Genomic DNA, 26072 nt, shown 5'->3' on the forward strand with positions numbered 1-26072 from the left:
GGCTTTAGTCGCGTCGTAGCTATCGAAGGATTTTGTTCGTTTTCTCGACTCCGTCTGCGGGAGAGGTAGCTCGTGCGCTGTTCCGCTGTGTCTGCCGTTGTGTTTGCACACAGGCCTCACCACGACGCCGCCATCACCGACCGCGACCGCGCTCCGTGTCCGATTTAGCAAACGGTCCTCCGCGCACAGCATCCCGGATCCCAACAGGGAAGAATTTTAAAAAAAAACCCATCCCATCGTAACATCATCGCTATCAGCTTCCGGTGTGCGTTGCGCGACCTCTCGCTATTGGTTCGTTTCGTTTCCGAGTGTCGACGTTCTTCGTTCGTTCCCTTTTTCGCTGCCACACACCACCACTGCCTGTGTCGGGGAAATTAGTGTCCTTTGGTGTAGTTTTCAAAGCGGAAAGGAATTCAAAGCCTTTTTTATTCCTGCCTTCTGTTCCGCCACGAGCGCGAAATCAAACGCTACTAGGTGCTAGGTGCTCCGATACTATCGCTGCCATAGCAACCACCACATCGGGGCAGCGCGGAAGAACAGCTAAGTGTGTAAGGCACAGAGTAGCCGTTTGCTCCAACTTGCCAACCAGTAGTGGACTGATCCTGCGAGCGCACGTGTCGTATCGGCCGCCAGTACGTGCCCCACGATCGTTGCATTCGGTGTGTGTGTATTTTCGGTGCATGTGTCTCCCGTATATGTGCATATCAGAGAAAAAATATGTGTTTTCGCAAAAACGCCGTGAAACGAAAGGGCTCACGACAGCCTTAGAAGAGCTCGGAGGGGCTTGAAGAAGAGGAAGAAAATTAAAAAGGGCGCCAACAACCCTCCATCGCTGCTGGCAGGAAAAAAGAAAATGATAACCACTAACAATAGTTCGCCATCTTTGTTCGCCTACTGCTTGCGGGAAGAAGTGTCGCATCGTGTGTGAGCGATTATCCAAAAAAAACCTCGCGGGGAAAGCTTTTCCCCCGATCCTGAGAACAAAGCCGACGTACAACATCTTCTCGCGTGCGTGCGTGTGTTCGAAAGGGAAAATGATCCTACCGAATTGGTGCTACCGTTGCTAGCCAAGTGTGCATTTGGTGTTTCGCGGTGAAAATATAGTACAAAAATTGTTTGAAGAAGAGTTCTCGAGCGTGTCGAGTTGAAGGAAAAAGAATTAGGAAAAAAACATACCCAAAATTTTTAGCTGTACAAAGAGTGATAAAAATCGTGCAAAAGAAAAGAAAAAGCCGTGAAAGTAAATGCAAAACGACCCTCGTACGGATACACGTCCCAATACGTCGAAGCAACCATCGTTCCTGCCGGACAGCGGGAAAGAAAAGAATCCAGTGAAAATCAACGGAGCCTCGCTCCATCGAAGCCATCTGCAGTATTTTTAACCCATAGGCTACTTGGATAATCCTTGTAAAATCGGCCCAGGGATACACGCCTAGCCGTTGTCCCTGAAAATCGAAAGAGAGAGAGAGAGAGAAAGGAAATACAAAAACGACAGCGAGGCAACAGCAAAAGACATCTAAATGGAATTAGCACGAAAAAGGTAAATTTACGCATCCGCATTTAGGGGCCAACACTAAAAAGTTGGAAGACTTCGTAGTCCACCAATTCTTGCGTGTGCGCCTTACTTTCATTCATAAAACGTACACGAACAATGATGGTCGTGAATCTCGACCGTTTGATAGTAAATTGCAACGATTTGCGTAAAGTAGGCGAATAGCTGTTCAAACGCAGACATTTTGTTTGAATTCGTCCATCTTCCATTCGCCGTTTGTACTCTACTCAAGCTCACCAGCCAGCATCCTTGACGTCCAATGGTAACACTGATACGTGCACGAGAAATCGTAAATCGGCACATCGGTTAGAATCGACTCACACGCGCGCAGAATTTAATCCTGCCAGAAGGGAAACACGTACAGAAACCTCACGCACACGCGGCACTTCCTTGCCGTTTCCACTGTGTTCGTTACCCTCCCGTACCCGTGGTGTGCGGATGTGTGCGAGCAGCATCTAACAGCCGCACGAAACAAAGGATGAAACAAAAATGGCTCTTTCGCCATATTGGATGCCTTATACTTCGTCACCGATGGGACATTTGGTGCTTTAAAAAAAAGTGTTGGAACCTTGTTTTTTGGAATTGAATCCGTATCCATAGACATTCCACTTTGAGGAACCAATTCGGGCCATCGTCGATCGCTGTGAAATGATCGATCGGCACAAAGCTGGAAACGTTTGTCTTCTTTCGATTTGTCTAACCAAACATTCGCTCAACCCCGATAGTGGTTGTTTGCTTGCCCGCTTGTGACGAGACTCTTCCCGGTTGCGATAAGGTGCAGGATGTCGTCACAGCACACCAGTTCCTCTTGGCCCCGTTCTCCTTTCGATCGGTTCCGCCTTCCCGCGCGCGGCACACGCACAAACACACGGTGTGCAAACAGAACTTACCTTGGCAGCTGATTGCGGGCACGAATGTGTGCGCCCGAACGATCGATAGGACGCTCCTAAGGCCCGGTGGGTATCATCGCTCCGATAAGCGTGGAACGTTATCGCTGGCGTAAGCACCGTTTCCGAGAACGTTACACCGTTACAGCCGGGGAATGTGTCGGTTCGGATCGGAGGATACTGATAACGGGCTGGAGTAATTGCTGCGACCGGGCTGTGGGAAGTCGGCGGCAGCAATATCTCGGTTTGCTTTTCCCACACGACACCAAAGAATGCGCTCTGTTCATACTGGAGGGAATAGAATTTTTGCCTATTCTGTGCCGCTAGTAGGGGGCTTCGAGTTCAATATTGTAACAATGTTATTTGCATCGCTTTGCGGATGGTGAAAACATCTCAAACACCGCGAATGAATACGTGAATGTTTGGCCACTCGAACCATCCTGTGAATCCTGAGCAGGGAATTCCCGTGAATGTCGTACGAAGGTACGGCCAGGTTTCTCACGAACGGTTTCTCCTTGCGTTACAAAAATAGATACCTTGTATTTCGTCAGCGGTTTCAGCGGTGAGTCAGGGGATTTTGGTACGCTGCCTAAAAAAACCCCGTGTGGCCTTTGAATGATTCAATGTCATAGTGCTCAATGATTTGTCGTTTTTTCCGTACGACAAGATTATAACAGTAATAAACTCTACCCGAGGCCGATTATCATTTGCCCTTCTGTATTCAAAAAGGAGCCATCATGATGATCTTTCGCCGATTTCCAGTAAAAAACACTATTATTCATAGACAGAGAGAGAGAGAAAGAGAGAGCGAGAGAAGACACACAGATAGAGAGATACTGGTTTAACCAGTTCAAAGAATTAGGTTTTGTGATGTTTTATTATTATTATTTTTTTTTGCTGCTAACCTCACTCTTGAGCAGCTGAAATGGACATCTTGTCTTCCGTGCCATAAATCTTCAACCTACGGATAGTAAAAAGGTACCCGATTAGTCCGAACGCCGAAAACCCTTCTGATGATGATGATCATCATCGTTTGGGCTACCCGTCGACGTATTCTGAACCGAAGTTATAACTTTGCCCAATGTTATAACGCTTCGGTGTGTTGCTTTATTTTTATGTCGCTGCTTTATTCTTGCCGCTACGTAAGGTTCTCCAAGGTTATTTTGTACGGATTTCGTTAGCCTTTGCTCTCGGGACCGTCTGACGGTCCGTTTTTTTCTTCTTCCATTCGCCCGCTTGTTCTAAGCTCGCCGGTCAAGATTCAATCGATTTTGGCGAACCACGTGGAGCGCCGGATTGAATTAAACGTTTGCATTAGGTTGTTGTTTGTCTCGTTTTCGGTGATCAATTCACAATTTATCTGCACACCGAATGGAAGAATTGCTTCGGTGGTTGTCATATGGTGGTTTGGTAACGGGGTCCCCAGTAGAAGGGTGAACGGTTTCTAAGTTGGTTGTTGCTGCCTGGTACGAGCCAAATGTTCCGTTCCCCTAAAATGGGGTCCCCTTCTCTCGTTCGCGTCAACGATAAGCCCGATCGGTTAAAACCCTTCAAGTGTAAATATGACAGCTGGCCGTGTGTGCCGTATGGTTTTTTTTTTGTGTTTTGTTTCACACTGAGTAGTTCCAACCGACGACCTCTCTAGAGAGTCGTCAAACTGTCGACGAAACAGCGCAAAAGTCAGCGACAATGCATTACGGCTGTAAGGGCCGAAAACGGAGGGAAAAGAGCAGCAGCAGGGACCGAATGCATCGGGGTAACGATAAAAACTCATTGCAGGGGTTGCGCACTATTGACTAGTGTGCCGTCTCAAGCCCCTTTTCGTCCCAACGAATGCCAGGATTTTTGTCAATTCCTCTCTCGTGGAACGGGTTTTGCGAGTTTGCCGACGCCGTTCCTCCGAACCAAAGGCAAGCCTGTGGCAAAACTTCGCCCAGCACCCCGGCGTCGCTAGCCTATCGCCGGGGCTATAAATCGGTCAATGCCCCGTCCCGGAGGAACGTACACGCGGGGTTAGTTCTGTCCCATTTTTTTCCACCGCGGTCGCGAACATGCAGGCGAAAGGATTAGCTAATTAGAGGTGTCATAAAAGATCCGGCTGCACGTTGCAGCTATAATATAAAGGCCGCCTAGGAGCAATGAGTAACGTAAAACTTATCGTCAACCAGAGTAAACACTATCGCCATCTGGTCGTGGCAACACGCGGATATGAGTGGCAGAGTTCTTGGAAGCGGCGACGTCATGGGTTGGCACGAATTTTTCGTGAATCATCTGTGTGTTGTGTCTGGGAACATATTTATCTGTGAATGATGACCAATCCAACCCAATTGACCTGATATAAGAGATACACAGCAGGATTCTTGGGAATTTTAAATTTGGCAGATTTTCGTCAATTTAAACGAACCACAAAACCGCCGACTTCCCTTTGGCATATGGGTTGAGGAAAAGCCGTACCACCAAATGAGTCACCCATCGGAACCGAAAACCCGCAGTATGGAACCGGTTTTTGGTGTGCATCGGGTTGCAACCGTTTAATACAAATGTAATACCACCGGCGACGACTCCTTTTTGGGAGGAGTGGGGGAAAACGGAGTTCGGTGAGCGGGGAAGCAACGTGACAACTGACGCGTATCCCGAAATCGTCGATGATGGAAACGCGTGAAAAGCTTTGCGACCGGCCCGCCACGTGCTTTTCGCGCTTTCTTGAGTTCGCCCGCTGAGGGGGAACGGAAGGGAGATGATGTTGGTGGTGAGTTTACTACGCGGATTTATGATTTTTCGCGCACGATCGATAGACAAAGAAATTTATTTTAAAACTGTGAAAACGGTCAGCCGAGGCGCAGCAGCATATGATGCAGCAAGGCGAGGTGATCGGTGGACCTGCAACTCCGGGCAAGACACTCCGCTGCACTCCACTCATGCGCAAGGAACAACTGACCAGCCAACCAAACCGAAATCAAAACCAGTCGAATCCAGCCAGCCATGCTGCACCGCCAGCACCGCCACACACTACCTGGATTTCCTCATGTACATCCGGTGTGCGACTTCTCCGCCGCAAAACGAGGATTTCGCTTGGCTCAACTCAACTGTGCAGCGGTTTTCGGTACGCGAATTTCAGTCCGAACGAAAAGTTGTTGGTTGGCTGGCTGGTCGACGAGGATTTCGGATCTCGGCTCTCGGGTGGATGCGTTTGGTACATCACACATCACTTTTTTCCCTTCCACATGCACTACACCACCTGCACTACGTATGGCGATGCGTGCGTAAAGCCGGTCGAAAGCGCAAACCACGCGGATCAGCAAGAGGTTCCAGCTCGGCGAAACCGATCCGACTTTCCAATAAAAAGTCGTCGCAGCCGGCGTTCCGATGCAACGGATGAATGGATGGGTGGAGACGGGGTCTGGTGGTGCGCTCCATTTTTGTCATCTAAAGACCCGCATTCGGGAGTGGAATATTGAACATATGGGTACCGGACCAATCCATTGTGTGTCGCGCTTACAATGTGGTGTTTTGTACCACCACCGCCCGTTGGAGGCGAACAGTTGCGTCACCGAAGTAGAGGCACACGCATATGAGCTCATCTCCCCGCATGGGGCATTGAACCGATTTAGCCAGCGCTTGGTGTTGGTGTACCATTAGCGAGTTTAATTTCGCCTTGTGGGAGGCCATCATCGTTGTTGGAGGCTGTGTGTTCTTGCTTCCCCGGAGTCGTCTAAATTCGATCCATCCGGTCGATGCCGAAGCACTGCCGCCTGCCTCAAATGGAGGAAGAGATTCTGTTGCTGCTGCCCCCGCTGTGCGTACACAAGCAGCGATTGTGGACCTCGAACGGCGATAAGTGGCTCGACGGTTCGCCCAAAGAACTAAGTCATTCTCCCACGCAGGCAGAAACGATCATGTAAGGAAGCTGATTGTTGTCGTTGTCGCTTTTAAACTCCGCGCGCTATGGAGCACAGACCCAGAGTATGTGGGGAGGAAGAAGAGGAGGACCTCGAAAAGAACCTGCCACTTCTAAGACCACATGCCGCACAAACGCACCCGCGTCGATCCTCGGCTGGAAGGTTCCGTGATGCACCGTGTGGGAGCAATAGATCATTGAGCTGGCAGCAGGAGGTGGCAGTTATTAGGCTGGCAGGAGGGAGATCAACCGAATTGGTTCTAAATTTGGAAGAACAGTTGCTCTCACCCGGACTCGGTGATGTACGATAATGCACTCGGGAGACAACGTGGGTTCTGAAGATCCCCGTTGCATTCGGTTCCTACATCTCTTTAAAAGTAGCTATATCTTTGTCCCCGAATCCCAGACCCATGCGACGCTTTGACGTTCCCCGTTGCCAAAGTTAGTGATGCTCCTCGCGCTCGGTGGTGACGCAACACTCCGCGAGTCCGCGCCAATGCCGGGGTCATGTTTGGTGTTTGGAGTGCTCAGAGATCAGATGGAACAAACAAAGTCCTCGTGCTTCTTTCGCTGAGTGGACGTGAATGGATCTGTTTGTTTTTAGCGCCGTAACCCTGGCGCTGTGCATGATGACTCGCAGCATCGCTCTCTTAGCACACTCTCTTTGCCCAGCGTTTTGTCGTGGAACCGTAAGTAATTTGTGCCTTTGCAAAATGGACACAGTTCCGTATCGGAGGCCAGATCTGGGGCGCTAAAAAAACCCTCTTGTCTCCGGAGGGTCCCGGGCATTCAAAGCTTGGGTCAGTTCATCGCGCGAAGGTCCCGTTCGGCTTCATTCAATTATCAACTGACACAAAAATAAAAAATAAATAAAAAAAGCCAACAGATACAGATGGATCTCTTTGTTTCAGTCTTTTCCATTCCAGCGCGCGTGCGCCGTTTCTTTCTCTTGGCCGGTGGTGTATGTCTCAAGGTGAACCACAACGGCGGAATCTGCCGGATGAATCTTGTTCAGCTGGTCATTGTCTGTCTGGGGTCGGTTTTCTTGGTTGTTTTCCACCCCGTTTTTTCTTTTGCTTCTTTTTCGATACTTAAACGTCTGCTCGAACTCCTCTCAGCGCCGTGTTTTCGTCATCGTTCTCAGGGCCACCAGTTAATCGGCCTTTGCATATATCGCCTGCAGCTGCCAAGATGATGCTGGTAGTGGTGGTGGTGGTGGTGTCGAGAATAATTAGCGTATCACTTCCGCCCTCCAGACCGCCAGCTGCTAAGAAAAGGCACAAATTAACCCACCACGTGGTGATATAGACCTCGTGAATCAATTAGAAACAAATCTCCAAAAATCCTTCGTAATTCGTCTTGGTGTAACGTTTCCTCTTCGTTATCTCTCGAGCTGCTTCTCTCGCCTTCAAGGCCCGGGCTTTATCAGCAAACGTTTTGGAACGATCAACAGCAAACAGCAGCCCGCGTTGTCGGGTGCAATTGGATGCAGTCAGTCCGCTCGGGTGCGCGACCTAAAACCTTGCCTCAGTGCCCTTTCCCAAACGGGGGAGTTGGGGGGTAGTCGCCAGAGGGGGAGGGATAGGTTTCACAATTGAACAAAAGTTTCCAATGAATAATTTGAGATAATGTGTGATTATCGTATTTTCGTACCGTCGAAACGCAACCAGCAGATCCGTTCGCTCCGCTGCCACTCGTTTGTGTATTTGCTTGGGTGTGGGAGGGACAGTAGGGGGGGAGGGTTTTACCGAGAGGGCAGGGTGCGTTCCGGGCCCGTGCATCACCTTCACGTTGGTCGGTTTTGGGTCGGCTGCAGCTCGCAGCGTCTCGCGGTTTCCCTTCCCTGGCGTAAAATGGTATATCGAAAATAATATGCGTTACACATGTTGCCTCTTTTGATGCCATTTTTGACGGTTTTTGCACTCCCCTTTCATGAAACGATGGGAGGTGAGGGGGGGCTAAGAAGGAACCACGTGGCGCGCAACGCGGGGAGGGGGAGAGACGGTCACGATCACGATCACGATCGCTAGAACGGAACCGATCCGAGTGAGTGAGAAAAGGTCCCCAAACGAGCCTAGTGGAAAAGCTACCGTGTATAGTAGGTTCTCCAGCCTTCTTTTGGCTTCGGTGGGTTCTCTCCCTCTCTCACCCTCTGTCCTTACCCTGGGGGGGGGGGGGGTCTTTCGGGCGGGGTGTTGTTAGGTTCGCGCGGTTTTACTTTTTTCGAACCAAAATGCTGCTGCTCGATTTAGTTTTATTTATTTTTCAACGTTCACCTCTCAACCGAGAAGCGTTCTGGGGTTGAGGGGGGGGGAATGTGCGTTCCAGCCGCGTGAACCTCTACGGAGAACTCGTCGTCGCATTTGGTGGTGGTGAATTTCGGGCCAGCCGGGTGGAATTTTGCGCCAAACCAACCTCCCGTGAACGAGAAGAGCGCACTCACCGTTCCGTGCGGTTTCAGTTCACTAGCACATCGGTGCACACACTAGCGCCAACTACTAACTCTCGGTGCGCGCGCGTGGAAAGCGGAAAAACAAGCAGGGAAAACCGACCGGAGTGGCCGCCCCGCGGGCTCCGGAATGGATCCGGAATGGAAACTCTGGTAGCTCGCTCGAAAGGTTCGGCTGTGTTCCGTTCACGTTTCACTGCATTGGAAACAATATACATAAACACTCGCCGGGCCCTCCGCTGTGCGTGTGTGTGTTGGTGTGTGCATGCTTCGGATCGATTGATCCCTCGAATGGATTTTTATGCTACGACACGGCCAGCTACGAAGAGGAACCGGGTGGCGAGTGGCGTGAAGGAGGGACCCTGTTGTATTTCACCGCTCTGCCGGAACCGGAGATGGACCGTGCGGCGCTCCAGTAACCGAGGGCCAGCCAGCCAGCCAAGGGCCTCCGGAGTCTCTGAGTCGTGGCTGCCGTGCGCAGTGACCAGAGCAGCAATACGATGCTGACTTCGGAACCGCGCGTGATGGTCAGCTGGCCATCGAGTCGAGTCTCTGCACTCATGCGTTCCGCGTCTCTTCCCATCGCCGGTGTCGGTTGCACTTCTTTCTGTCGCCTAACCGTGCATGTGTACGTGTGTGTGTGTGTGTGTGTTAACTTTCTCGGAAGGGGAGGAACTTCCCGTTGGAGGACGACCCGGTTGGTTGCGACATAACAAAACCCGCTCGGTTTTCGGTGACAACATTGCGCTCTTCGACTTTGAACCCGTGAGGATCATCTTGCCGTTCACTCATTCGACGGCACTTCCGTCTCCAACCAACACCACCTACACCCCACCACTAGATCTTCGTTCCGCGAAGGTCAGCCGGCCACTAGAGCAGCTCGAAAAACTTCAACGAACGCGGAACGAACGGCGGGGTTGAGGAGTGAACAAGGAGGAGGGTGTACCATGTTGAGACAAACCAGCCCCCGCGCATCTTCCTTGCGTAGAGATGATTTGCTGCGGGTTCGTTTTTTCCTTCTTCTTCTTCTTCTGGTAAAGATATACAGTTCTTTTTTGCTCGGAGTGTGAAATATTTAAAACATATTCAAATTGGAATGACGTGATCGCGTCATCCTTCAGCAACCGACTCTTCGCTTAAATAAACATGACATCCTCGGGTGAAAGGGATGGAGTGGGGTGGGGGTTCCCGCTTGGAGGTAACAATCTGCCACCGGAGACGCCTTTGTGCTCTCTGGTTGCCAATAATAATGAGATGAGACACGTCTCGGTTTCGCGCCGATCCATCCGATGTTCCGTTCCGTGGTGCTGATGAGAGGTAACCTCCAAACACCCACTCGCCTCCGTCTTCTGCGACGTTTACTTTACAGTCCAGCTGGTTTCCGTCGAAGGTCAGGTCGGTTTCGGGTTTTTTTTTCCTTTCTTCTTCTGAGCGTTGACCAAACCGAATAAAGAACAGCCGGTCAATGAAGAGTGGAGGGTAGGGGGGATGGGTTTCTTGGGGTGCGTTGAAATCAGCTTTTAAAACAAATCTGCACGCACGACCGGCAGACCACCAACAACGGGCGGCCGAAGGAAATCCCGGAAACGTTTTCGCGTCTTGTTTGGTCGCTTTCTTCCAGCATTTGTAGGCAGCTGAGAACGGAGCGGGAGAAGGAAGTTCAATGGCCAACTGCAATTGGCCAGTGTGACAGCTTCCCCCCTCCCCCACAACCACGCACTCCCCGTCCGCAAGTGGAAGGTTATTGCACGATCCTAAGGAGGAAATGCCACGATTCGCGCGCAACTTCTGCTGAGGCTGCGTGTCGCATCGCTTCCGCTTGGAAAATGGGTGCTAAAATTAGCTTTTCCCTTTTCGATCCGTACCACCGGCGTGCGTTCTCCCTACCACCCGCTCTGTCCCCTAACTCGAACTCCCCGTGGTTGGTTGCAGTGCGCTGTGTGTTTTAACGCACGCTCGGAAAATGCGCAACCATCTGACATTTACTACACGGCAACGACTTTTCCACCCTTTCGTGTGTGTGTGTGTGTGTGTGTTTGTGGGGTTGGTAAGAACTAAAGCGCGCTGGTGCGTCGGCAACGGCTTTCATTAACATTCCTGCGCCAAGTTTGCGGCGCGCTTGGTTGCGACGCGAAGCAATTCGGCTTTTCCAACCAACCCAACACCGGCGAAATGTGGTGTGTTTTTCGGCGGGGAAAACCGGGAACCAATTTTCCGTCATGGAAAATCTCGCAGCACATCAAAGCCGAGGAAAAGTTGGTGCCGTTGGATACCAAGAATAGGTCTGGTTGGTTGCGTTGCGGGGTCAGGAGAGGAATCAATGGAATGCGTCATGTTTCCCGAGTAAAGTAACATACCGAAACATCTGGGGAGAGAGAGTTCATCTTCAAAGCCGGTTCAAAAGGTCAACATGTTATTAGCTTCTAGTCCTTCTTCGTTCTATCGTGATCCTATTTTTAAGGTGACGTTTGCGAAATCCTTCGCTTGAGGCTTTGGGTGTGTGTATGTGTGTGTGTTTATCCCCCGGAAGAACCACGTCAAGGTGTTGCCGCTCGTTTGGTCTCGTCTTTCCGGCGGGGAAAAGGCCACTGGAAGCAACAATGGCGGTGTGTGTGTGTGTGTGTGCGGGGAGGCCGGAATGGAAGCCGACCAACCGACCGGCCGACCTGCATGACCGAGTAAACAGTTCAGCTGCGTTTGACAATAGATTTCCGTCGGTTTCGCTTGGCCGTTTTTACATAGCATCGCATTTGTCGGTGTGTTGAGGTGTGCTCCCCGCACCACCCCACAATCTCCCCGGCCCGGCCAGGTTTAGCGGCACGTCTCCGCGGTCAGCTAGCCAAGCGGCGACAAGCCAGAAAGCAAAATAAAAAAAAACTATACGGCCCAAGCGAAGGAAACCCGACGTCGATGTATGCATGACGCGATGCTAAGCGATGCGATCAGTTGGAAACGCGTTCTCCACGGTTCGAACGCACCGCCGCGGCGCTGTTGCTGAGGAGTTACTTCTTCTTATGAGCCTTGTGCTGCCAATTCGGAAGGGAGGAGAGGTGGGAGGACTCTCCGTGGGGAGGAAGTAGCAGCAGCAGCAGGATCAGCAACGGTCAGCTGAGCATCCGAGTCGGCGCGTCACGTCGCGTGGGACGGACGATTCGTAGCCGGATTCGAAGGAATCGAAACCACCCCGCTCAAGAATGACGGAAGCCACCGGCGACTCCTCCACGGGAATCGGTCGATCGACCGGGCGATGTATCCGTTCTGTGCATACGAAATGAAGCGCTGCCGAGACAACGTCGTCGACGCAAAACGTTTTGTTGCTGTCTTTTCGGCGCTCTTCGAGGGTGTATCGCTCGCACACCTCGCTGGGTTTCTGATCGCTTCGCCAAGCACGTTCGCTTTGTCGCTGCCTCCGCTACCTTTCCGGCTACGCACCGTCTCCCAGCTGCGTCTTCCTGTTTTCGAGCGATGAAACACAATGAAGCAACTTCTTCTCGAAGTCACAAAGTTCTCGTCGTGACATACGCATACAAAATAGCACAACCCCAGGATGGGGAAGGATTCTCATCAGAGGTGACGGCAGGACAGAATGCAACCTCACGGGCACACGGAGGGGTGTCATCTCTCGTGTCATTTAACGGCGAATTTAAATTGGCCAACATCCAAGTGACACTTTGCAGTCGGTCGAATTTTCGTCGGTCGTTCCATTTAATTTATTAAAACATAAACACATACACACACACCCGGAGGTCATATCGTACAGGAAAGGGGTGGGGGGTGGGGGGAGGGAGGTGCGTGATGTGTGTGCACGTCATATAGCGCTGACCGTGATACGCGCCGGCTGGGGGACGCTCACACAATTCGTTTCGGGGTTGTTGATGTGATCTGGTTTTTTGCGTTTTTTTACATTTCAACCGGAGGGCCATCTCCCAGAGGGGTGGGGGAGACAGTGGAGCTGTAGGAAGGGATACCATTGACACCAAAATTGACCACCAGACTACTACTAACCCTCCGTGCTTGTCGTCGTCGTCGTCGTCATCGGCGGTGTGAAGGTTTTCTCGTGGTTCGTGCGCAACCAAAATTCGTTCCTTGACCTCTCACGCCCGCGGAGACCATGGGTAGGAGTTGTGGGTACTGAGGAGGGGTGGGGTAATGTCATCACCGCTTAGCTGTACCGGGGACACGGGGTCTTCCTCCTTGCGCGAAGGTTGACAACATATTGCAGCAGAGGGTCACGTCCTTTAGAGCCGGCGTCGACGGAGGGAGTGCGGGTTGTTGATTCTCATCGATTAAGTATCCAAATACACACACACACACACTGCCAGTGAACCTTGTGGTGCTGTAATCGGTCATATCGATTATACAAATAATAATTTTAAGCGCCCAAGTCAAAAAGGTGCGTGCACTACGCTCTCTCACGCGGTTCTTCGTCGACGTTGGCGTCTTCGTCGTGTGTTCGGAGGCCGTTTGGTCGATCCTCAACGTGCCTCTTTTTTTGTGCGCGAGCTGGGTTTTATGCTATGAGGGTACGCGCGCGTGTACTGCATGCTGACCTTCATGCTTTGTTTGTCCGATGGAGCGGCTCGTCACGTCACCAAGCGAGTATGATGTGTCGTGCCTGCAAAACATCTTGCGGGTACCTCGAGTACTCTCCATAGCCGATGGCTGCCAATAGTTCACACAGGAAGCCAACAGACACGAGGCAACCCGCATTGTGGAGCAATTGTTTAACCGTTTTCTAGTTTGCGGAATTAAATGAAGCGGTTCGAAGCCATAGATTAGTGGATTCATTTCAACGAAGGGTCCATTAAACGACAGCTGTCACAAAAATGTTCTCTGGAGTACATGATGGTCATGGGAGTAATTCTGCGTTGATGAATAGGGTTCATTAAAACATTTCCAGCAAGCGGAGGGGACCATGGTGTAGGGGATAGTGTACTCTACTCCCATCCTAAACGACGTGGGTTCGAGTCTTCAATACTCCCTCAGCAAAGAACCTAAATAAATCATCCATTATTGACTGTTCGAAAATGATTTCAAGTGGGAAGGAGGTACTTTGTAGTCACCAATTTTAAGTCAATTTTAAACGCCAATGATAAAAAGGTAAACGGGTCTTTGGGGAGAAGCGATGGCGTACTACTACAGTGTCCGGTCCCTATATGGTGATGGCCACAACGATAGCATCGCCACCTCCGCAATGTGTGAAGCCGTGCGCACTTGGAGAAGCGTGTTTGAATGTCCTCCTCGTCCCCACCTGCTGCTCCTGCGACGACGACGACGACGACGTTGACGACTGTCTTGATTTGGTTTGCCATTTTAATGGAGTTGCCAGGTTCTCTCTCTAGGCCGCACTCCTGCAAATGGTGTGTTTAAGTCGTTGGTGTATCAATGATAGAAATAATAATGACTTGACCTTGGCCACGTTCGTGTTGGCAACCATACGTCTATATTACTCTCCAGCGGAGATCCAGCTTTCCGCCTCGCGTCGTTGAATAATCAAAATCGTTCGTTTCGTGTGCTTGCTTAGCTTCCACCTACCTTGCTGAAGAAAGGAAGGTTTTCCACCATTTACCTTCGTCGATTAGCATGGATAAAGCCGCCGAACTCACAAGATCTGTCCTTCCGATCAATGTTTTTCTTCTTCAAACATTGTGCGGGTTTAATTTCCGCTTTCCATCAACGTCATAATGTTGTCGTCATCGCTTAGGGTCTTTGACAAGCGCGACGCCTCTACACACGTCTCTCTACACCACGTGTGTATACGATCGTGCCTGTTTGTGTATGTCTGTGATAAGGTCCATCCAACGGTGGCCACCTCGTGCGGACACGTGTGAGGCCAAGGTCCAACCGGCACAGAGACGAATAGTAGGAATACGTGCCACACAAAAAGAGGCAAGAAAAACAGCATCAAAACACGACAACAAATGAAACCGGAGCGATAGCGCATACCGAACACACATAATTGCACGCGAATGCAACACCATCTTCAGCACCCGCTTTTCCCCCTCTCTCTCCCCCCCCCCCCCCCCCCCCCTTTCCGGAGGAGTTTTCCCGCGCTCTTCCTCGTGTGGTACCGGTGGAGATCTCTCGGCTCTCGGAGTGGATCGCCATCCAAAATGGCGACAGCTCAAAGCCATCGGAAGGCACATGATGGCTCTTCGCAGCAGCTGCTTAGCATTAGCGTTTCGTTTTCCGAGCGTTCGTGTGGTTGTAATTTAAATTTACATAAAAGCAAAAGAGCGTTAAATTGCCGCTAATTGTCGAATGACACACCGTCGCGCCGAGTGTGTTTGCTGAGATGTCGCCGAAGGTGTCCGCCGTGCTCTCCGGTGGTGGACGGGAAGGAACGAGGAAGCAAACTATGGAAGGCTTGTTGTTGTGTTGCCAACTCGGTGTACGGGGTTTATTTTTTAACCCGCGATGTGTTACTCCATCCACTTCTGCAAACTTTAAGCAAACGTCACTTGAGAAGACGAGGCCTTTGTCGTCATCATCGCCATCGTTGTTGGCACGATTGGGCGAAGTTTATGTAAAAACTGTTACTTCAGGGTTGCTAATGCGAATGCGTGTGCCTTCTTTTTTGTCACCCGAACAGGTTCGCTTGGCTTTTTGTTCATTTCGATCGGTTTGCTCAACAAGAAACCTGCTAAAAAATATGTCAGGCGGCCACCAACACACACACACACACGCAATAAGTCGATGGTGTCGATGATGTTCAAGGAGCAGATGAACTACTTTGCGCTTTCATCCGTCCGACACCCGCGCGTCGGTTCAACACCTTCTTCTCCTCGTTAGTTTGATTTGCATCGATCCACCATTTTCCATTCATAACCTCACTTTACCTTTCGGGGGGGATACCGTTTGCGGTCGCATCGGTTGTGTTGATTGTTGAGTTAAGTGGCCATGTTCTCCAATTGTGGCCCGATGAAGTTCAACTCCTCTCCCCTCGACCACCCCTGGATATGATGATAGGCGATGGCCTCGATAGGCAAATGTCAATATCTGTAGCAATAGCAAACGCGACGAGGAAGAGAGAGAGAGAGAGAGAGCAAACTCTTGAGCAAATGGCACCACTTTGGCCAACTTTTCCGCCCCCCGGTTGTTGGTTCCAAAAGGGGAGAGAGGGTGATATTAGAGGATAGAAAGATCGTGCGTGAATATCCAGTTTGACGTTTCGACCGCACCGAGCGTCATTCGTCTTTTCTTAACGCAGGTTCAGGTTTCCTTCGACTAGGAAAGAAGTACGTTGCATTCTTCTTACCCCCTCCCCATCCCGCAAAGTAACAACCATGGGTCGAGCGTCGTGCCCCCCTCAAGGTCGGCTCATTATGCTCAATCTGCATAAATTTTTTAATGGCCATTGTTTTCGGTAAAAGGTCGCTGGCGCGCCAAGCCTCCTTGTGGCCGTCTGGTGCTGCCCTTCCGTGTATTCTGTGTGCTGTGTGTGTGTGCCTCTCTCTCGGTCTGAGTTTGTGTGACCGTAATGGCCGCACGACACGCTGCTAGAGAGCTTGGATCGACACCGAACCGCCGAACCATTCAGTTTCAGACGTTGACCGACTAACCAACTCGGGGTGGACCAGTCCTTGCTTCGATGGCTGTTTACGGGGTGCAGCATTCAACGCAGCCATTCGAATGCGTTGTGCAATGTGTGCCTCACACGTATGTCGGCGTCGGCCCACAGTTGCGCGCGCCCCGTTCGCGCATTCTAGCAGCTCCGAGTTCGGCGCGTACGGCGGTTTCGAGCTGAACAAACATGGCCCGGGGATGGGTGCGGGGGAAAGCTGATGCTGGCTGTCGGCAAGGAACATAGGTACCAGCCATTCGGGTGCTAAATGTATCGGGCCGTGCATTTCCTTTCCTTTCGCCGTCTCTTGTTGCACCGAATGTGTGGTGTTGATGCTACACTTTCTCACCACAAGTATTTAAGTCAACTCGCTTTGAAGAGACGACGGATGAGAACACTTTGGGAATGTTTCGGCTGGCGTGAGATGATGCTTTTCTATCAAACGCTGTGCGATCTCGATCCCGATCTTTGTTGCCGCAGCCGGCAGCAAATTATGTAAAAAGGTGCAAAACCATAGGCATAGGAAGCCAACCTAAAATAGCATTAAAAAAAACCACCGGGTGGTTTTATCGAACTCTATTACTACGCGAGCCAACAGCCCCAGCTTCGGTTGCTGGCGCCACAACTCTTTGCAGCATAAATGCATACCTGCCCTCCTTCGCACGCGCTTTTCCACCTCTGGCTGGTTCGCCAGTTGGCCACGATTTTTGTCGGATTGAAGGTTAACACGTTTTTTTATTTCTTTCTTTCTTTTCCCGCTTTTTTCCACCACCATTCGCTCACTCGTTTGTCGTTCGGTCCGGGTTTTTGTCCGGCGGGTTGGCGGCGGGAGGCCGCTGCGTTTGCATTTCAATCATAATGCTCTCGGACCTTACATAACTGTCTGCGAACCAACCTTCGCGAACGTCGAATTGCTTCCCAAGGCCTTCCCCGCAGCCCGGCAGCCCGGCCAGTGGTCGCAAACCATTGAACAATCGATCTTTGTCGCCTTCGTCGCCGTGTGTATGTTTGACTATGTGTGCGAGTCCGGACTCTGCCGGTTGGCTTTTTTTTTGTTTCATTTGGTTTCGTTTGCATATGGGTTCGGTGTCTGTTAGTAAGGGCTTTGTCTCCCCTCCCCTCATCTCCAGAAAATTCCCACCCTCGAAACGAAGGGGTGGTGAGTTCCGCTACGAGTTCGTTCATTCATCCCAGGATCGATCAATAGGACGGGGGATCGTATTAAACAAATCCCATTGTCTTAAAGCAACTTGAACTTTGGCTCCGGGTAGGCAATTACATCAGTTGGTTCTCTACATATTTGTCCCTTTGCAGGCCCATTCTCTGATATTACCCCATTGGCCCTTTTCCTCCTCGCCTCCCGCGCCCCCCTTTCGTGCTCTGAGTCAAACCAGCCGTTTGAAGGACATCGTTCTGGGCACGATTAATTCCCTCATCAAACACCTCGTTTGTGTTGCAGGAAGTGTGTGTGTGTGTGTGTGTGGGAGCAAACATTTCCCAAGATCGTGCCGACGTCATCAGCATATTATCCTCCTCAGGCGTCCGGTTTTCCCCCACCCGCTCCCAAAGGCTCCGCTGGTTCATTAACAACAATCGAATGATTCATTTCTCGTTCCGAACCTTACGAAGCGGCCACTTTGTATGCCAATTACATTAACCATATGTCGCTGCATCTCGGAGCCAACGCGGGCGGAACAACGGACTGTGATCTCTGGCACATCTGGGGAAAATAAAGAACGGCCACTAAATCATTCGCCTGTTGGGTTCTTGCTGTGAATGTTTCAAACTATTTCTCCGGGTTTTCCTTTTCTTCTGTTTTTTTTTTCAAACTTATCGCCAACGGATGTGGTGAACAGGCGAATACGATCACCACACTCGAACTGGGTTGGAAAGACGTAAGATCCTTCGGCGTCGGAGTGGAAGTTCCCAGGATTCGTCCAGGATCATGTTTTTCGGTGCTCCATACTTGTGTTTTTTTCCTTTCCTCTCCGGTGTAAGCTGACTCCGAGCCGATGTTATCGATTGTCGGGACCTTTTGCGGTGTCACATTACACACACCGTCCCATCCGCATTACCGATGAAGGCCGCTTTAAAAGTCACTCAAGTGCACCCGAAAGTGCCGAACTCGACGGACGGAAAATTTGTCCCGACTCGACTCGAATCCCGCAACATCCGTCCGTCGGAAGTGATCGAGTGAACTGATCGCCTCGAAAGTGGTGGATCGATCGATCGATCGGGCTGAAGTTTCCTACTGGCAGACTCGTTGAAGCCATCCCGGGACTGCCCGGAAAAGGCTATGGAAAATGTGGCGCTTATGTTGCCACATCGGTGTGTTACAGTATCACCCGGAGCCCGTGTGTAACATTTGGTTAGTCGGCACACCACTTTGGCAGATGATTTATTTGGTGGCGTTTTGCTTACTTTTTATTCCACTTCACCTTTTTTTTATTATGCTGGTTGTACCTTTTTATCTTTCACACCACACTGTCCCTCTCTCCCTCTCTTTCTTCGACCACAAAGTACTACTGTACGCTTTTTTCTGCTTTTCTGTTCGGTATGCGGTGGAACTTATGTTTGCATGTTGCGTCTGTGCGTATGTGCTCCGCGCGCCTTTGAAGTACTCAGGCGTCAACTGTTGGCGTCCCCAACTGTGTGCGTCGGGCCCTCTCGAGGCAGTTTGGTTAAATTTGTTGCACATTTTATTGCCCCGCGCGCGTTTCGCTGTAATACATTAACCGAAAGAGTTTAGAGCCGGGCCCGGGTTGCAACTTTTGCTGTATTTGCCTTCCCTACCCCCCGCTCCTCCTCTACCACCCGGTGATCTCATGCGGGTTGCAGATAATTACCAGACAGAGAGAGAGAGAGAGGGAGGGAGAGGGAAGGGAAATAAGAAGTGCAGCAAAAAGCCGACTTCTCCTTTTGAGTAATGAATTATGACAAATTGGTGCGACGGCGGTGTGTGTGTGTGTGTGGCTGGGTTTCGCAAGCATTCAAAGTGTCCGTTCCCTTAGCCAACCTCTCCACCGTCCTCCGTCCACAGTCCGTAGTGCGTGTGTGCAATGATCGTGCCGTAATCGGGTACCGTTTGATTCCGCCAGAAGTAGTTTGGTTTGGTTTGGGACGCACCTCAAAATCATGCAACTCTCAACGGCATAACAAACTCACACACACACACGTCTCTCTATTTGGAATTGAGCTCCAGATCTCGGGCTTTCGAAAAACAGGCCCTTTTCCTTGCATTGCATGCTGTGTGAATGCCTCAAACCCGCTATGATGAGGTTCAGTTAGTTATTTGTCCCCCTTTGTACACACGAAGGACTCACGTTCATATTTACAGTTGGTCAAACGCGTCAAACACCGAATCGGTTCCCTTCTCGCTGGATTTATCCCGTTCCGAACTATTCGTGAGTCAGCGATCGGAACCGTTCGATGTCTGGCTCGTGTTATGTCCCTCCTAATTTCCACAGTGCACTGCCAAAGGAGTCAACGTCAAAGCAAGGCGCCCTCGTCCTCACCTCGTAGCCGCTTTCGACTCCGATTGGCATTATCGGCTAATGTGTCCCCCTCGTTAAAGGCTGAGGATTGTCCAATTGTCAATGCGAAAAGTTTGCACAACCTCTATCGATCGGTTGCGCCACCCGGAAGTTGGGGGATGCCGTGCGACCTCCCCTCCTATGTGCTGCAATCCATCCACGAGTATCCTTCCAGCGGCATCCGCCAAACGAATTGTTGCCACGCTCTGTATACAGAGACTTGATCGATGATGCATATAAAGCGACTAAAGGGATGCTTTAGATCCGAAACTGATTCTTCTCCCAAGGCCCGTTATATACCGTGGCTGCTGGAGGGGAGTTTCGAAAGGACGAAACCAGCAGAGCATCATCCGGCGCTGGCAGGAACTGCGCATGATCCGCACATCCTGTTCGTGTTCCGAAGGGACGACTCGCGCGTTGGTAAATGCCGTATACGAAAGCATTTACAATCGGGGTACCACCCGAGGCTGTGCCTTCTTTCCCTCACATCAACACATCCCTGCGTCTCACGATGGATGCTGCTGCTGATGCTGGTAGCTGGCAACGGAACCCCTCGGGAAGAGTACATAACGGCACGAGATAGCTTGAACACTTGAATTGTGATTTCTCTCCCTTTCATCTTCTGCTGTTTGACATTTAATCGATACGGTTCTCTGGTTATACTTTCCCACACCGTACGCTTTGCTACTGGAAAGATTCGTATGTGTGCTCAAAGACCCTTCTAACGTGCCTCAAAGTGTTGGTGCGCGTGGTTTTAATTCATGCACTGACGTCTTTCTCCACTACGGAACCGAGTCACTTCCTAGTTATTTACGGTTCTTTATACATCCACCGAAAAAAAACAACATCCCAATTCGGCGTGTTTAAACGATCGGAAAGCTAATCGAATGAAAGCGAACCCAAGCCTTCAGCTCAACGGGAGATGGGAATGTTCTCTTTCGTGATGGAAATCTCGTGCTTATCGCTTCCCCGCAATCGGCACACAACGCGACCGAAGGCAGGAAATTACTAATGATTTTGACATTTCGTTGTGTCGTTCTCGCCGTTTGGTACGCGACCGGAGCGACCGAAGAGATGACGTTATCGTGCGCTGATGTGCGTTCTTGGGCTCCAGCAAGATCACACTCTCACAAAACGTTATACGAACCCTTCCGTGTTCTCTCCCTCCACCCCCCCCAATCCAGACACTCTCCTCTGGTGTGTCTGCTGGCGCGCTGAATGACTGACGGACAAGTGGTAAATTCAATTTAAAATTGATTTGACATCTCGAACGGCGGCACGGAGCAAGGAGCGCGGCTGGAATTAGAGAGAAAGGAATACATACGGACACATACAAGCACGGAGTACTTGAATCAATTGTGGTTTTACTAAATTGGGTATAATGAGGGCAGGGGCGGGGAGGGGGAGAAATGGCCAGTATAAATATCAACACCAGCAGGACCCTCGGCGAGTGGGGCGATGGATTATTGGCAATTAAAGCGGAAGGTCGTTGTCGGGGAAGGTTTTTCTGCACACACACACACATGCTCCGTCAAGTAAAAAAAGGGGATCCTTTGTTCCGCAAGCTGATCCGCACAAAGCGATCCTCTCGTGATGTTCGATCGATGGATCACAGCTGCTGCTTCCATCCTGTGGCGAGAGAGGTTTCCTATCTTGTTTATCTCCATTTCGTGGTCAGTTAAAAGTTTGCAACGCACCTGCCACTGGCAATGGCCACACCAAAAGGGCGCTGAGGACCTCGAGGTACAATCCTTTTGAGGCGTCCATTTTCACCTGCAGCTTGTCGTCTCTTGCTTTTCCTTCCGTCATATTCGGCCCATTTGGACGTGATACCCATTATCGTTAGCCACAAGGGGAACACAGGGTGGTCACAGCTGCTTTTTCCTCCGCTGGTCGCCGACCTGATGAAACCGTCAGCGCCAGCGACAGACAACAAAGGTTAATACTTCTTATTTGGAAGAGAGAAAGGAAGCCCGAAAGCGTGCCAATGAAGCTGGGCGAAAGGTCCAGACGGGAAGTTCGCCAGGTAAACAGCGTAATTCCGCTGACTAACCGATGACGCGGCGGTGTGTGTAACCTTATATCCGCCCGACATCTTTCACTTCGGTCCAAGGATTGTTTACTACACATTGCCTTTTACTACCACTCCACAATGGGCACACAACGGCGGCATGCCGTGTTCCGAAGTACAGGACATTCCCATAGTTTATTTTTAACCCCTCGCTCGTTTGTGTGCGTTTGGGTTGGATTAACCTTGGTCGTAATTTCCTTTCTTTGGGCCATTTTGGGCGAAACGAGACCAAAACGTGTTCCTCGTTGGACGTGTGGCGTTGTTTACATTCCCTTCCATCGATATAGGATCCATGCATATCCCAATCTCAACGGAGTGTGTAACGGTGGCGCACGTTTGTTGATTTTTCGCTCCCCCAAAAAAGGAAAGCCTACGAAAGAACGGTAACACGGCTTGGACGGGCCAAGGACGACACTCGATCGGGTTTCCCATTTTTAAAGGATCTAGTCGCGGGATTTATTTTTAGCAACCCGGGGAGAGAGGAATATAGATATGGTGAAACAACTAACGGGATACTTACGCCTCGCTTTTCCTTTTCCTTTCCCTTTTTTTGCAGATACAAATCTAGCCGGGGTCCGGTGCTAAGGTCCAGCGAACGTCGCCGTCCACAGAGTATATCGTCATCCACCTCCGCACTAGTGCCGCGCGTGGTCCTGAACCGCATCGATCCGAGAGACTGCGAGCAGCGTATCCGCGTGTCGTACAAGGTCGCCATCCGCAGCACCAGAAGCAGCCGCACCAACACCAGCAGCAGTCACAGTGGCATGAGCATGGGCCAAAAAATCAGTGGCAGCGTAAAATCGGTCAGCCGCGACCAGCCGTCCCCGTTCATTCCGAAGATCCCCCGCGAACTGGCAGCCCACTTCCAGCGGCCGGCCCGGCTCGACGTGCTGCTCGACATGCCCCCGGCGCCGCGGGAAACGCAGCTGAAGTACTCGTGGAACTCGGAGGACCGCTCGCTGAACGTGTTCGTGAAGGAGGACGACAAAATGACCTTCCACCGGCATCCGGTGGCACAGAGCACAGACTGCATACGGGGCAAGGTGGGCTTCACCAAGGGGCTGCACGTGTGGGAGGTGTTCTGGTCGACCCGGCAGCGCGGCACGCACGCGGTCATCGGCGTGGCGACGGCCGAGGCGCCCCTGCACTCGGTCGGCTACCAGAGCCTCGTGGGGCTGAACGAGCACAGCTGGGGCTGGGACCTCGGTCGGAACAAGCTGTACCACAACTCCAAGTCCTGCCCGGGCGTCACCTACCCTGCGATACTGAAGCCGGAGGAGACGTTCCTGGTGCCGGACAAGTTCCTCGTCGCGCTCGACATGGACGAGGGTACGCTCAGCTTTATCGTCGACGGCCAGTATTTGGGGGTGGCGTTCAAGGGACTGAAGGGCCGCAAGCTCTACCCGATCGTGTCCGCCGTGTGGGGTCACTGCGAGATTACGATGAAATATATCGGTGGTTTAGATCGTGAGTATTCCGCTTCTTCCGTCGAGTATTCTTCTCGCCCGCTAATATGAGACCACTCTCTTCCTATTGTTTCCTTCCAGCCGAACCACTGCCACTGATGGATCTCTGTAGGCGCGTCATTCGCCAGAGAATCGGGCGAACGTATCTCGAGGAACGCATACCAAACCTAGCCCTGCCGCAATCGATGAAAACCTACCTGTTGTACCGGGATCGAAGATAATAAAGCGACCACCAGGCAGTGGGAGGAGGAGGAGAAGGAGGTGGGGGAGAAGATAGAGGACAAGGAGCAGCAACAGCGGCGGCAGGAGGCACCGAACTCATTCGGTAGCGGACCACCACCACCACCACCACCATTCACCACCAAGTGAAAGAACAACACCACCTCCACCACCAGCAACACACCACGACCACCATAACCTCCACGCTAAGGACGAGCTAGGGATAACGGCGAACACGAATCGAACAAAATATTTAGGAAGAAAAGCATAAGCGGGGGCACAAATATTGAGTACTAGGGCCGGTACAATCCTCAGTCAATCTCCATAAACCCCTCCCCCGGCGGTGCCATTAGCCATGTTCCACACAAGTAGAATTCGCTGGCGATTGCTGGGGGGATGGGGTACTATCTTCTCTCCACTCTCTCGCTCGCAACGAAGAGAAGCAAGCGAAGAGTGTCGGTCTTCCCCGCGTATCCGGCGTGTGACTCTTGGAGCCCGCTCTTTTTTTTCCTTTCTCCGGAAACGGAAGATCATCTTGCTCGTCCGTAAATTTTCGAACAGGACATGATCGGGACACGGAGGACGATCATGTTACACCACGTCACCCCTCGTCACTTGTATGTGTCTGTGTGTGTGTGACTGGTGAGAGAGTCCATGCGGGGGGTGAAGCTTCTAAGGTCGAAGCGAACCAAGCAGAAGGAACCTTAGAACAATCCTTTCGATACACAACGTTTGTGTGTGTGTGTGTGTGTGTGTCTGAACGAGTGTGTGAGTGTGTGAGTGTGTGGGGACACGACAAGCAGATGCGCGCGCAATAATATACAGCATTCACGGCAGCACGGCTATTAAGTATTCTTTAATAATTGTGGTACTGCCCGGCGATGATTACGATGACTACTACTATTACGATAAGTTTTATTGCTATTTTTATGGACATTTTTTTTTTAGAAGAAGAGAAGAGAAAACTTACGATTACTTCTATGTACGAAAATATAAAATAAAATTAAACATCTGTACACACACCCCTAACACATGGAGAAAAAAATTCTAGAGTCTAGACCACGGGATCTACTGTCGGTTGAATCACCTTTTTTTTTTGTTTGTTGGTTTGTTTTGTTTCTGTGGTCCATAGTTTCTTTTTTTTTATTATTATGTATCCTTATTCTATTTTGTGATAAAAAAAAGCGCAACAAGAAGAACCGCACCGAGCCTCCGGCGGTTGTATGTGTGTGTTTGTGTCTTTGGGTGTATGTGTACGTGTGTGTGTGCGTGGGTGAGTGGAATAGTGCCGATCAGCTGTCTTCTCGTACTTTGTCGCGAGAACTCGAACTCTAAAGAAGAAGGAAGGGATGGTATCGATCAGGGTGGTTGGGGTAGCAAGAGGATGAGAAGGTGAGGTGAGGTGAGGAGGTGCGTTAGGATCAGAATATTCCGCTGCATCGCCATGGGACACGGGGAAGGTATGCGTAAAAGCAATAATTAGAGATAGGAAACGAATGGAAGGAGCTCTTGGAATGGCACGCGAAAAGTAATTTTCCATTTTCCACCCACCACCATCATCACCACCACCCCCACTGCTTCCAATACGTTCTCCCGGACGGTACTCATAGTGTCCATAGATCGGTGTTTTTTCGGTGGCTGAAGGAGAAACGAAGCAAACAGAGCAAGATATTAATCGATTTATTTTTCGTGGAGACAGAGAGACACATAGACTCTCTTCAGCTTAGCGATAAGGTAGAGTGATTGACCGGGACACACAAATCCTTGGCGAAGGACGGAAGGACGCGTAAGATTGTGACAAGAGGAAAAAAAGGGAGATGCAGAGAGAAGAATAGCGCAGCAAATGCAAACGGTGGCCACCGATGATGTATAGGGAGGGAACTAAACATAGGCTGACGTAGAAATATGCAATAAATTAGGGAACTCTGCGGGAGCAACTCTACGATCGCGCAATACAGTCGTGATCATAATCTTCTCGATGTATAGTTTCCAGCCTAACTCTTTTGTAAGCGAAAAGCATGAGCATCCGGGATTCCGCTTCAAACCCTGTGACGCATGGTTGCACATACTTCCACGCCTACTACACACTGCATGTCTCAGGCCCGTCTGTTTTCTAACCTATACTGGATAGTTCCTCGTAAAAGCTCAAACATATTTTCTCGAAAACATTTCCCATAACAACCTTCACGTTGACCAATGACGCAAACGCTGGCTGAACTTTTCGAAAACTGCTTTCTACGACGAACTGTCCTACAGTTTTGTGCGCGGTTAGCTCTTCTAGTTTTCTCGTCTAAAACATCCTCCTTCTTGTCGCGTAATCCTTCTTGGTCCACGCGGTATCGTATTCTGAGCCCTGACGCGCAACCACCACCTTCGTAGGCACCCACTCACTCTTTAGCCTCCTCCCACACCTCCCACACCTCCCTCCCTCAT

General features: G+C 50.8%; 1 protein-coding gene across 1 annotated transcript; it reads left to right on the plus strand.

The window, feature by feature from the left end:
• On the plus strand, positions 1-25525 carry LOC131266724 (protein gustavus). The gene is made up of 3 exons (XM_058269337.1): positions 1-1540; positions 22511-23421; positions 23502-25525. Exons 1-3 carry the CDS (start codon positions 1521-1523, stop codon positions 23639-23641), a joined length of 1071 nt encoding a protein of 356 aa, XP_058125320.1. The 5' UTR covers positions 1-1520; the 3' UTR covers positions 23642-25525.
• Positions 25526-26072: the final 547 nt, after the last annotated feature.

This window comes from Anopheles coustani, chromosome 2, assembly GCF_943734705.1.
Source record: "Anopheles coustani chromosome 2, idAnoCousDA_361_x.2, whole genome shotgun sequence".
Classification (NCBI taxonomy): Eukaryota; Metazoa; Arthropoda; class Insecta; order Diptera; family Culicidae; genus Anopheles; species Anopheles coustani.

Excerpts from the sequence above, each read along its gene's own strand:
- LOC131266724 (XM_058269337.1), top strand. The coding sequence starts at position 1,521 with ATGGAATTAGCACGAAAAAG. Across the intron at positions 1,541-22,510 it reads ATGGAATTAGCACGAAAAAG|ATACAAATCTAGCCGGGGTC; the intron begins GTAAATTTACGC and ends CTTTTTTTGCAG. Across the intron at positions 23,422-23,501 it reads ATATATCGGTGGTTTAGATC|CCGAACCACTGCCACTGATG; the intron begins GTGAGTATTCCG and ends GTTTCCTTCCAG.